Source organism: Pipistrellus kuhlii, unplaced genomic scaffold (assembly GCF_014108245.1).
Source record: "Pipistrellus kuhlii isolate mPipKuh1 unplaced genomic scaffold, mPipKuh1.p scaffold_m20_p_1, whole genome shotgun sequence".
Lineage (NCBI taxonomy): Eukaryota > Metazoa > Chordata > Mammalia > Chiroptera > Vespertilionidae > Pipistrellus > Pipistrellus kuhlii.
The window spans coordinates 29,709,120-29,722,799 of NW_023425404.1; the positions used below are offsets into that span (position 1 = coordinate 29,709,120).

The 13,680-nt window shown below is 33.3% G+C and overlaps 1 protein-coding gene across 15 annotated transcripts in view; it reads left to right on the forward strand.

Moving 5' to 3' along the window:
- Positions 1-13,680, forward strand: part of MAP4K5 (mitogen-activated protein kinase kinase kinase kinase 5) — a 94,124-nt gene that overhangs the window by 55,187 nt on the left and 25,257 nt on the right. For all 15 annotated transcript variants that reach the window (XR_006741448.1, XR_006741455.1, XR_006741452.1 and 12 more), the window contains 10 exons: positions 751-832; positions 1,632-1,748; positions 2,655-2,733; positions 4,848-4,906; positions 6,022-6,089; positions 7,496-7,538; positions 8,167-8,320; positions 9,633-9,730; positions 9,898-9,939; positions 10,731-10,815. Coding sequence is in view for 5 of the 15 variants with exons in the window: in XM_045580938.1 (XP_045436894.1) it covers positions 751-832; positions 1,632-1,748; positions 2,655-2,733; positions 4,848-4,906; positions 6,022-6,089; positions 7,496-7,538; positions 8,167-8,320; positions 9,633-9,730; positions 9,898-9,939; positions 10,731-10,815 (827 nt within the window). In the remaining 10 variants the exon portion in view is untranslated. The remainder of the gene's footprint in view (positions 1-750; positions 833-1,631; positions 1,749-2,654; positions 2,734-4,847; positions 4,907-6,021; positions 6,090-7,495; positions 7,539-8,166; positions 8,321-9,632; positions 9,731-9,897; positions 9,940-10,730; positions 10,816-13,680) is intronic.

The following is a 13,680-nucleotide window of genomic DNA, read 5'->3' on the forward strand; positions in this document are numbered from 1 at the left end:
CTCTCTCTTCCTCTCTGTGAAAAATCAATAAAATATATTAAAAAAAGAAAAAGAAAAGAAATTCAATGACCTAAAGGCTTTAAATAATCTTTTACATTACCCACCCTATCTTCTCACCATTCAACTCTTTTGATGTAGCAGAACATTTACATACTATATAAATTAGGCAATAAGAAAAGGTCATTTTGATTTTTAAGTTTAATAGATTATGAATCTTGTAAGTGATACAGCTATGCATTTCACTGTATTTTTTAGAGCTCATGTATTACTATTCTGTTAACTAATTGAATTTTACTTAAGATATGGAACTATAATAACACGTTTTCTTCTTTTGTATATACATTGTTTTTGTTTTTTTAGAGAGGGGGGAAATGGAGAGAGAAGGAGAGAGAAAGGGGGGAGAAAAAGAGGGGGGGGCATCCATGTGAAAGGGAAACATCAATCAGCTGCCTCCTGCACGCCCCCTACTGGGGATTGAGCCCCTTGGGCATGTATGTGCCCTGACCAGGAACCTAACTGTCAACCTTCTGGTGCGTGGGACAGTGCTCAGCCAACTAAGTGACACTGGCCAGAACATCAAGGAATATCTATGCTTTGGGTTTAGTTTTTTTAGCTTATATAGAGTTAAGAGACCTAAGGGGGAAAAATCATGTGTTTCAGACTTTAACTACTTGTAAGTTAACTTTATTTAGTACCACCAAAAAACTAACATTAATGAAATATTTTGTACATGTTTCCTTTTATTTTAAGGTCATCAACATTCCATAATTTTGTCAAAATAGCACTAACCAAAAACCCAAAAAAAAGACCAACTGCTGAAAGACTTCTGACTGTAAGTCATTGAAATTATAGGGGAATCTTCTATAGTCATGTCTCAATTAGGTATATCACTAGAACAAAAGTATTTAGGTTTTTTAAAATAAAAATGTTAGTGATCTCTTACAGCAGGGGTTAGCAAACTTTCTGTAAAGAGTCAGTAAATATTATAGGCTTTTGGGCTGTATAGCCTCTGCCACAACTCTTCAATTTTACTCTTGTAACACAGAAGCAGCCATAGATAGCACATACAAATGGATGTGGCTTTAACACCCAATAAAACTTTATTTACAAAGAGGCAGTGCACCATATTTTGCCCATGAACTGTATGTAGTTTGCCAACCACTGCCATAGAGGAAACTATTAAAAATATTGCTGTAATATTAAAATTGCTTTTCTTTGATTCTTCTGTTAATTTATAGAATGCTCTGTGTGTATATGTGTTTGTTAAATATTTTGATAGTACAAAAAAATCAATGAGTATAGCAGTCTAAGAAAACTATTAAATATCATCATTTCACTGTATGTCTTTGTACATTAACGTAATTTTATCAGCATAATGACATGAGTAATGAATGTCATTGGTATAGCCAGTTTTACCTTTACTGCCTTATATGTTAATGTCATAAACTTATTCCATAGGATTATTTAGCTTTATAATATATAATTATGGATTCCATGGTTAATAATTTATTTGTACTAGTAGGCTCCCACATACTTATCTCTGATATATACTGAATGGAAAAATACAAATAACATTTCTGTAAGCCATAGATGTAAAAGCATACTCATGAAATTGTTTTGTTTTCACTTAGCATACATTTGTAGGACAGCCAGGTCTCTCTAGGGCCCTAGCAGTTGAACTTTTGGACAAAGTGAACAATCCAGACAACCATTCACATTACACTGAAGGAGATGATGATGACTTTGAGGTAAGGAGTATTTGCAGTCTAATATCCTCATATATAATAAAAGACTAGGTGGCATCACTCCCTCGCACAATGCCCTCGCGTGACATCCTCACAAGATGGCTGCCACAAGATGGCCAGCAGGGGAGGGCAATTTGTTCCACTTATTTATGCATTCATTGGTTGCTTCTTATATGGGCCCCGACCAGGAATCAAACCTGCAACCTTGGCATATCAGGATGATGCTTGAACCAACTGAGCTACCTGTCCAGGGCTAAGTGAATAAACTTTTAAAGTACTTTGGTGTTCATTATATTTTTTAAATTTTTGTCCTATAATTTATTAGTAGGTAGTGATGTTTGTTGATAAGTGAACGTTTAATTTAAAAAGAGAAACTTTGAACTTTATCATTGAAATCTCTTTTTAAAATGTGAAGGCATTAAGAACTACAAATTGGTCATCACAAAATAGTCTTGGAGGTGTAAAGTACAGCATAGGGATTCTACACTAATAAAAGAGAACCATGCAAATTGACCATCCCTCTGCTATGCCCACAAGCCAATCAGGAGTGAGTATGCAAATTAACCCAACAAAGATGGCATATAAGACTGAAGACAGCATAGAAGGAAGCCAAGCACTGCAGAAGGGAGCAAAGTGGTAACGAAGGGAGGGAGCGAGGCAGCAGAGAAGGGAGCGAAGCCCACAGGAAAGCCCTATTCTTGTAGGAATCTTCCTGCAACGGGCCTCTAGTATAGTCAATAATATTGTAAAAAGTATGGTTCCAGGTGGGTACTTGAAATATCAGGTGGATACTTTGTAAATTATATGATTGTCTAACCACTATACTGTACATCTGAAACTAATAAAAAATAATATTGAATATAAACTAATTGAAAAGTAAAATTTTTAACTGTATGTTTATATCCACAGCCCCATGCAATCATTCGTCATACCATTAGATCTACAAACAGGAATGCCAGAGCTGAACGGACAGCTTCAGAAATAAATTGTATGTGTTTGGTATATATTTTCAATTGGTGGTTTGAAGGGTTGAGCTGGGTGTTCTTGTGGTTTTTTGGAATAATAAAGTCTCAAACCAGTTGAGGCTACACAATTTCACATATCAGAATACCTCTAAAATAGAGGTTGCTTTTCTGGTTTATAATAGGTTGCAATAAAATAGTTTTTCATTTTCTAATTACAAAAGTAATATATGTCCATTGCAGAAAATTTGCAAGAGGAAAAACTAGAAAATCAACATTGCCTACAATCACATCATTTATGTCAACCCACAGATAATATTTTGCTGAATTTTCTTCATGCGTTTTTAGGTGGCTGAATTTATAATATATTGTACATAAAATTTTACTTAAGTATTTTCTTCATATTAGTCTAGCCTTTATAAACCTGTTCATTGAGTTATCAACTTTATAGTTGAACAGTTTCTTTTTGTTGGATATTTGGGTTGGTTTTAGTTTTTCTAGGCAGTTTAACATTAACACTAACGTGAGTCTTTTCTAAAATGCATGTTTTAAAAAGGGAAATTGCCCTAGCCAGTTTTGCTCGGTGGTTAGAGAGTCAGCCTGCAGACTGAAGGGTCTCAGGTTCAGTTCCAGTCAAGGGCAAATAACTCGGTTCCAGGCGCAATCCCCAGTCTGAGTTGAGTGTGCTGGAGGCAACCAGTCGATGTGTCTCTTGATGTTTCACTCTGACATCGATGTTTCTCTCTCTGTCTCTCCCTCTTCCTTCCATTCTCACTAAAAAATCATGGGAAAATACCCTCAGGTGAGGATTAAATAAACAAATAAAAGGAAATTGATTTTTATTCAATAAATCATTGACAGATAAAAGTTTTGTATCAACAATATTTGTCATTTTAGCCATAGTAATTTGGAAAATAGAGTTGCAAAGAAGTTTTAAGTATGGGTATATTGATTTAAATGCATACTTGTTTCAAAAAGATTTAAAGTAGTTTATAGTACAATAAGATATAAATAAAATTATAAACCATAATGGAGAAAGATAACGTATTAAGTATTTAGGTTAATTAGAATTATTGCAAATGAGCATTTCAGATCAGTTTTCTTAAACCCAAATATTTCTAGCTTTCTGGATACAGCTTCAGAAATATAGGTCAATGGAGTTAGAAATATACTTCCATATCAGTTGTTTTAGTCCTGTCTATTTATAGTTAAACCAGTAATTCAAGATTTTATCTCTTTGTTAGTCCCAGATTTCTAATGTTGTTATGCTACCTTCTTACGTAATTCTAAATTAAATCTCTAGGCTTCAGATACCAGACAGAAAAGTAGCAAGGTTGATGTACCATTATAAAGCTTTCTGTAATTCCTTGGCTGGAATTGAACTTGGGATCCCTCAGTCCCCAGGCAACACTCTTATACGTTGAGCCAAACCAGCTAGGGCAATTGCAGCTGGATAGTATTCGATTAATGTAGTCTTAATTTATACTTCTTTTCTTGTATAACTGGGGTTTTGTGTTATGTGAAGCAAGGCCTTCTTGATATTAACTTGACAAAGTATCATTTGTGGGTTGTTGGTTTTTAAAAAAAATATCTTTATTGATTTCAGAGAGGAAGAAAGGAGAGAGAGATAGAAACATCAATAATGAGATATTGATTGGCTGCCTCCTGCATGTCCCCTTGACTGTAATCAAACCTGAGACTCTAAAGTTCGCAGGCTCTATCTACTGAGCTAAACCAGGCAGAGCTTGTGGGATTTGTTTTTTTTTTTTAGAGAATTTTAAGTAATTTGGGGGTCAGTGGTTCACCTCTACCATAAAGTTATAGCTTAAATTTGTCTCAGAGTCTACAGCCTAGAGAACATCCTTAAAATGTTTTTAAATCTTTTAAAATCCTTTGTTATCTACTCTTAGTTTTTAAAAATCTCTTATACTCATAAAGTTCTATTAATTTTTGGACTCAGACCAAGAATTAATAGAGTAGTTAGGATGATTCCACATTGTTACTTTCTTTTGGTAAGCATAAAGTAAGAGTACTCTTATGGTTAAAAAGAAAAGAGAGATTTTGTCTTTTCTTCTTTTCTCTCTTCTCTCTTACTTTGCGGTAAAATAGATTTTATAAATATCTATTATATATTTTGCAGTTGACAAGTTACAGTTTGAACCTCCTTTGAGAAAAGAAACAGAGGCACGGGATGAAATGGTAGGAATTATGACTTTAAAGTATTTTACACACTAAAATTAGAAAACTTGTAGTTAGGCGTACTTTGGCCATGGAACAAAGTAATGTTCTCTTAAGCATTAATTTTGATAGTGTACTTTACACGTTAAAATTCAAAAAAGCCTACATTTAGGTGTATTTTTTTCCTAAGGTGAAATGTGTAATATAACATTTTAACCATTTATTTGGATCCTTCTGAGTCTTTTGAAGAACTTGCATGAAGTTATTAAGTACTGTATATGGATTTTGATGCTCAGCTTTAAGCTCTCAGAATTTTTTTTCTTATTGATGCTTTTTGATTTGTCATATTGCATTGGATTACTATTTTTAATAGTTTTCTGCTAATATAGGTTATTTTTAAACTATTGCTCTTATTTTGCAATTGCTTTTTAGTTAACTCCTTCCTTATCTGAAAGGAAAGTAGATAGAACAAGATATTATTAGTCAGCCTCGTTATTATCTTAACCTACTTTATATTAATAAAATAATAGTTTTCTTCTGTTCATGGACCTCTTCATCTTACTTAACCTTTATAAGTGGTGTTCTTACTATATACAGTATGGGGCAAAAGTAGATTTACAGTTGTGAGTACACAAAACAGAATTTATTCTTAATTACTGTATTATTTAATTACTGTTTTATTTTCCATATGAACAATTAAACCTACTTTTGCCCCACCCTGTACATTGCTGTATAATAAACTCTCAATGTCTGTACTAGTAGGAAAAAATAATAGCACAATAAATTAATGATGGTCTGATGTTTAGTTCTCAGTGCTAATGGAGTAGTGATGCAAATGATTCAAAGTTTTGATTTTTCTGTTTTACTTCTGACCAAATGAGCTTGGTAGAGAGCTTGTTATACTTGAAGCTATATATATTATTCGATATGTTTATGGACTTTCTAAGTTTTAGCCAACTGATGAGTCATTGACCTAAATACGTCAAATCAAATGACAGTTAATCTAGCTGGAGATTAAAAAATTGATTGAAAGCCAAGATGATCAACAATCATGAACTAAATGATTTTTTGAATCAAATAAAATGATTAGTATCTGTTTTAAGCTAACATTTTAAACTCAATTTTTACTTCCACAGGGAGTATCATCAGACCCAAACTTTGTGCTGCAATGGAATCCTTTTTTTGATGGTGCAAATACTGGAAAGTAAGTTGTTCACTAATATAAAACTTTATTTTATTTGATTTATCCTAATAAGCTTTCATTTTCATTTTTGAAAAAGTTGTACGAGGCTTCGTCTCATTGTAAAATTTCTGACTTGTTTTTATTACCAAAATGCATTATGTGTAGATTCTTAAGATTTTTTATTTTTGTACTTTAAATTAGAACATAGTATATGTAATGTTAATATATTGAAAGATGAACCACAAGACATCCTGGGAGAAAAAAAATACTATAGTTGAAGTCAAAAAGTCCCATTTTCATCTCTACAATATAGTTACTTCATATTCTAGACCTGTCTTCCCACAGTAATTGATAGGGATAGCCTAGGTGATTTGTTTCAAACCCGTTTATGCATTGCAGTACCTAGAGAGCTTTTTGAAATGCAGATCCCTGGGCTCCCAAATTAGACCTATAATCTAGGGTTGGTAAACTGGTTTATAATCCACATTTGACCCACTGCCTATTTTTTGTACAGCCCACAAACTAGAATGGCATTTACATATTTTAATGATTGAAAAAAATAAAACAGTGATATTTTGTTATATTCTAAAATTATGTGAAGTTTCAGTGTCCATAGATGAATGTTTATTGGAACATCACCATGCTCATTTGTTTATTTATTATCTATGGCTGCTTTCATGATACAGCAAAAGAGTTAAGTAGTTGTGACCACTGTATGGTTTGGAAAGCCTACAGCATTTACTGTCTGCCCTTTACAGGAAAAGTTTGCCAACCCTGCCTATTGAACACAGTCTTTGGGACTGGAATTTAAGAATCCTGAAAGCTTTCCAATTGATTGTAGTGATTGTAGTTAAGTGTATGGGACCAGTAGGCTAGATCGTGATTCTCAATCTTTGATGTGCCTGGATGCTCACTGTAGATCTTGTTAAAATGCAGATTCTGATTCATTGGGCTAGGAAGTGCATTTATAAAAGTTTCTAGGTGATGCTAATGTTGCTGATCTGTTTACCCCAATTAGAGCAGCAAAGGACTTGCTATGGCCATTTGAAACTGTTATTCACTGTGGGTTTCAACTCTTAAGATTCTGGCTGTGGGTTTTCCTACTATGTTTAATTTAGTTTTTATTATGTATTAAATGTTGCTAACCATAACTCTAAAGTAAAAAAGCCTTTTATTCAGTGTATAAAAATCTCTGTGTTGTTGTCTTTTTGTTTGTTTGTTTGTTTTGTTGTTGTTATTGTTGTTATACTAATACAGTTTCACAGAATGAGATCTTAGGTTTTCTTACAGATTTTTAAAATACTATGTACCATGATCTAATTGTATTTTCTGTTCCCTAAATATAAATGGATTTTAAATCACATTTAATAGTGTATCTGTTATGATAATTTATCATCATCTAAATTGCATTTTTCTTTTTATATTAGATCAACCTCAAAACGGGCAATACCACCTCCCCTTCCTCCTAAGGTGAGCTGTTGATAGATTTTAAATAATAATCTGTATAATTAAGAAAGTAATTAAAATTTTAAAATAATGTTATTGAATTTGTTCAAAAATTTTTTAAATATATTTTAGATGCAGTTTTGTTTGAGAAGTGGTATGGAGATGTAAAGTATATGTTAAAGAAGATTTCAGAAGAAATATAAAATTTTAATAGCTATTAGAAAAAGGCAAAAGTAGATTATTACTCACTTGAAAAAATACTTGGCTGCATGGAGAGGAATCATTACATTCCTGCTTTATTACTACAATTTGACATTTCAGTAAAGTCATACTTCATTAAATCATTTTCTTGCTTGTTTCTAGATATTAAATATTTTATGCCTTATTTATATACCTTTATTAGTTATAAAAATTTTATCAACTTTAAGCTATGGTTGATTAAAAATCACATGGCAAATTTATGGCTATGTTGAGACAGTAACTCAACTCTTGCTTACTTTGCTTATATTTAGTTCAGTGAATTGAACTCTATAGAAGAAAGAAAAATAGGCATGTCCTCCTCCCCCTAAAGTCTTTGATACATAATGATAATGAAGTATTACTGTTTTATATTCAAATTTATTAAAGTACTTTTGTATCTTACTGTCACTAGCCAAGAATAAACAGTTACCATGAAGACAACCTTCTAGATGAAGAAAAATCATCAACTATAAAACGTTGCCCTGACTCAGAAAACAGAGCTCCCCAAGTTCTCAGAAGACAGAGTAGCCCAAGTTGTGTTCCTGTAGCTGAGACTTCCTCTATTGGTATGGCTAACAGTATTGGCAGCCCTGGAGTACATACAGCTAGATATTAAGATCTGGGCATATAAATGAAAGTGACAATTGAAAAGAAAGCCATTTTGATCATGTTTTAAAGAATGTCTTTTTTCTTTAGTCAATTTTATTAGTCTTTAAATCTTTGTGAAATTTTTTAAAATTCCACATGGGATTTTAATATTTACATAGATTCAGTCCAACTCAACTCTAATTTGATTCATCACTAAATATTGGAGGATCTAGAAAGATGATTGGATGTTCTACTATCCAGCAGTTCAGGATCTATAGTAGAAGTTATACCTTTGAAGTTATGTACACATAACATTAGGCAAGACAGTTTGTATAAGTGTCTTCTATAGTAATTAACTATATGTAATAGAGAATGAGACATATCTAAGAGAGATGAGGATAGGGAGAGGAAGTGGGCCCTTGCAAAGTATTTAAGGGCTTGGTGAGCCTTCAGTAGGTGGAGCCAGTGCTGGCAGGCATTCTTGGAGAGCAAGAAAGAATAAACAAATGTACTGAAGCATGAAAATTTTAATATATTGGAAATACAGTCTAATATGGTAGAAATGTGAACTTCTAAAGGATATATACTGAGAGATTGGACCAAAAAGATAGAATGAAGTTCAATTATGAAAGGCCTTGAATGTCAGCATCAATAGATCAGATTTTGTTTTTCTCGCATATGAAAAGACATTTGTTGTTTTCATGCATTTAGATCACTGCTAAAGATGCTATGCTACCTGTATAGAATCCAGAGAAAGGAACGAAAAATACCTTAACCTGTCTGGCAGAGAATATTTCCCAATAAAGGACTATCCAATATTATGCTAAGTGAAATAAATCAGAAAAAGACAAATACCATATAATTTCACTTATATATGTAATCTAAAAAACAAAAACAAATGAACAAACAAAATAAAAGCAGGTTCATAGATATAGAGAGCAGATTGACATTGCCAGAGGTGAGGAGTGATTTGGAAGGCTAGATGAAAAAGGCGAAGGGATGAAGAGTACAAATGGCTGGTAATAAAATAGTCACAGGCATATAAAATACAGCATAGAGAATATTGTCAGTAATACTATAATAACTAAATGTGGTGCCAAGTGGGTACTTGTGATATGGGGGAGTGGGGCGACCACTTTGTGAAGTATGTACTTGTTTAACCACTATGTTGTACACCTGAATGTAAGCTGTAAAACTGAAAAAAACATAGTGGCGGGGGAGGGAAAGTTGTTTTTTAAGGAAAGTACTTATTTGCATGGTTCTTCAACTTTTAACCATGATTCTTTTTAGGAAATGGTGATGGTATTTCAAAACTGATCAGTGAAAATACAGAAGGATCAGCACAAGTACCACAGCTCCCACGAAAAAAGGACAAGAGAGAGTTCCCTGTAGGTATAACAGGCACTTGGTTATTAGTTGTAACTAATGCTGTATTTATCATATAAGGGGCATAGTCTATTAAATTGAAGAATTTAAATAACTAAATTTCAAAATTTATAAAGTTTTTTTAAGGCTTAAGAGGTCTTACAGTATTAATTTTTTTTTTTAACCCCAGAAACCGGTCATCAATGGCCTCCCACCCACTCCAAAAGTGCTGGTAAGGAATATTTTTATATAAATTACTTTCCAGTTTTTATCTCCTTAGAGGCAGCAACAAATTGTTTATTGAGCCATTGAAAGGTTTATAAAATACAAAGACATTAAATGTATTTGGGTATACCATATACCCTAATTTGAGTGAGTTGGATAGAATTTGGAGTTTCACTTTTTATAAATATGGGCAGTTGGGTCTCAGATTAGCCTATAAAGGCCAATTTAATTTTAATGTGATAATATTAATAGTACTGTGTCCTCTTATATGGGTTAAATATTTTTCTACAAATGAAACCATTTTCACATTGAACTATGCATAATGGAAAAAAAAACAGACTCTTTTGTTAATGCTTGTTCTTGGGTCTTTCACTAGAACCTACCATATGAATAGGATGCTTTATAAATTGTACTTTTTATTTAGTAAAAGTCTAACATATAGTATAAATATTAGTCTATTAAAGAGTTATAGCACAATGATTACTCAGTAAAATCATCCATTGTTTCACATTATTGTTAGTCCTAAAAATAAGCAGTGACTTAAAATTTTTAACATGAGTAGATGTTTTAATAAATTTGATATTTTTGCCCTAAAATATGGATTACACAGGAAAGATTATGAGACCCTATTGGTAGAAGAGGTTAAATAACATAGAAATATGAATCTTGTTTTGTAATGAAGCTATAAGTATATGTAAATAAGAGTCAATTTAACATTTCATAATAATCTTAGCCATTTTCTAAGAATATACAAAATTATTTATCAAATAAATCAACATTTTTTTCTTTATAAATAAGATGGGAGCATGTTTTTCCAAAGTTTTTGATGGATGCCCTTTGAAAATTAATTGTGCAACATCCTGGATACATCCTGATACAAAAGGTAAAATTTCTGAACTTTTATATACATCTCCAATAAAATACTTTGGGAAGGGATTTTTATGATCCTTAGAAACAGCAACAAATTGTTTATTGAGCCACTGAATGGAAAGGTTTATAAAATACAAAGACATTAAATGTACTTGGTTATACCATATACCCTAATTTGAGTGAGTTGGCAGCCCTAGAGTACATACAGCTAGATATTATGAACTGAGGTTGTTACTTTAAAATATGACTTAGCGCCTAGGTGGTTTCCCTCAGTGGATAGAGCAGCGGACTAGAAGGGTCCCTGGTTCGATTTTGGTCAAGGACCTGAACCTTGGTTGCAGGCTCTATCCGGCCCTGGTTGGGATGTGTATCCAAGGCAACCAATCAATGTGTCTGTATCTCACATCGATGTTTTTCTTTTCCCCTCCATTCCACTCTCTCTAAAGGTCAATGGGAAATATCCTCATGTAAGGATTAAAAACAACAAAAAATATGACTTAGATATTAAATAGTGTAGGTACCTACAACACTTAAGCAGGTTAATAGAGTTCTTATTTAAAATATTAGCATGTAGCCAAAACTGGTTTGGCTCAATGGATAGAGCGTCGGCTTGAGGACTGAAGGGTCCCGGGTTTGATTCTGGTCAAGGGCATGTACCTTGGTTGTGGGCATATCCCCAGTAGGGGGTGTGCAAGAGGTAGCTGATCAGTGATTCTCTCTCATTGATGTTCCTAACTCTGTATCTCTCTCCCTTCCTCTCTGTACAAAATCAATAAAATATATATTTTTTTAAAAAGTCAATAAAATATTAGCATGTAGGAGTACATACAGCTAGATATTATGAACTGAGGTCACAGGAAGTGACCCAGCCAGTATTGCTCAATGGTTGTTCATCGAACTATGAACCAGGAGTCATGGTTTGATTCCCGATCAGGGCTCATGCCTGAGTTGTGGGCTCAATCCCCATTTTGGGGTGTGCAGGAGGCAGCCAATCAATAATTTCTTTCATCATTAATGTTTCTATCTCTCTCTCTCTCCCTATCCTGTCCTCTCTGAAATCAATTTACATATATATATATATATATATATATATATATATATATATATATATATATATAGTATATAGGAAATGTTCCTGATTAAAGGAGACCAAAGAGACATCAAAACTGATTACAGTTGTGCTTTGGGATTTTCTTTTATGTAAAAAGACTGCTTGGACAGTTGATAATCTCAATATTATTTCACTGTGAATGTCCTGATTTTGATCATTGTACTGTGATTATATAAGAAGTTGTTCTTTTTCTTTAAGAAATGTACACCAAAATACTTAGGAGCAAAAGGGCATTAGGCTTGTAACTTATCTGAAGGGGGAAAAAAGTTCAGCAAAAAATGTGTTTATGGAAAGAGAAAGAAGGATAAAGCCAAAGTAGTAAATGTTAACAGATGTGTGATCTTGTGTGAAGGACATTTAGGAATTCTTTGTACTGCAAGTGTGAAATAATGGCAAATAATTTTTATTTTCAAAAATTTAGACTACATTTTTAAAGTGAGCAAGCATAATACATAACGGCAAAAATTTGGAATCAAACAGATCTGGGTTTGAATTCCCTCTGTCATTACTGTGTGACTTGGGAAAGATACTTTGGTTCTCAGTATGATCATTTATAACAGAAAACTGTTATATAACTCACCTTGTTGCAAGGAAGCAGAGCCTGCCTGGGTGTCTGGTAATTAGCAAACAGAAATTAGGTAGTAGAGGGTGTTCAGGAAATGTCTGTTTTTATTTCAACACAGTAATAAGACAGGTCATATCAAATTATCTGCTTTAAATGTCATTTCAAGCTATAAAAAGAAAATATTTTTAACAGTAAGGAAATTTATTTTTTTGTGTATGTGTTTGTAAATTTACATTTTGTTATAATTTCAAACTTATGAAAAATTAGAAAAATAGTGCAAGAAACTCAGAATTATTGATTGTATCTATTTTGCCCCATTTGTTGTACTATACTCTATATGTGCATTTTTTTCTGAATTACTTGAGAATGAGTTGAAAACATCATGCTCTCTTTTCCTGAAATTTCTCCTATCATCTCTTATATAACCACAATACAATTATAAAGATCAGGATATTTATCAGTGATATAATACTATTTTTTAATCCACAATGCATATTTAAATTTTATTAATTGCTCCAATAATATCTTTTATCATTTCCAACCTTTCTCCTATTCCCATGCCCCAGTTCAAAATTCAAGGTCACATGTGATAGTTAACTACCATGTCTCTTTAATCTACGTTAGTCTTGAACAGTTTATCAACCTTTCTATCTCTCTCTTGATCTTGACATTTTTGAGGCTACTTAGTTTGTAGAATGTCCCTTAATTTGGGTGAGTCTTCATGCTTAGATCAGGTTATGCATTTTGGCAGGAATGTCACAGAAGTGTTATTGTGCTCATCTCAGTGCATCGTATCAGCATATCCAAATACTAGTGACATTAACATTAACCAGTTGTTTTAGGCAATGTTCATTAGCTAGGTTCTCTACTGGTGAGTTACTGTTTATTGCTTTCTAATAAATAAGTACTTATTTTCCCAAACTACTCTCTATATATAAAAGCCCAACGACCAGAATGACCCATCACTATAATGAGCGTCAGGGGGCAGACGCTCCATGCACTGCGCTCCCACAAGGGGAGTGCCGCTCAGCCAGAAGCCAGGCTCATGGCTGGCGAGCACAGCAATGATGGCGGGAGCCTCTCCTGCCTCCAAGGCAGAGCTATGGAGCAGGGAGCCTGGCTTCTCAGAGATTGGCTTAAGCTGGCAGGGGAACATGCGAGAGGGCTCAGGCTGGGCTGAGGGACCTTCCCATACCCAAGTG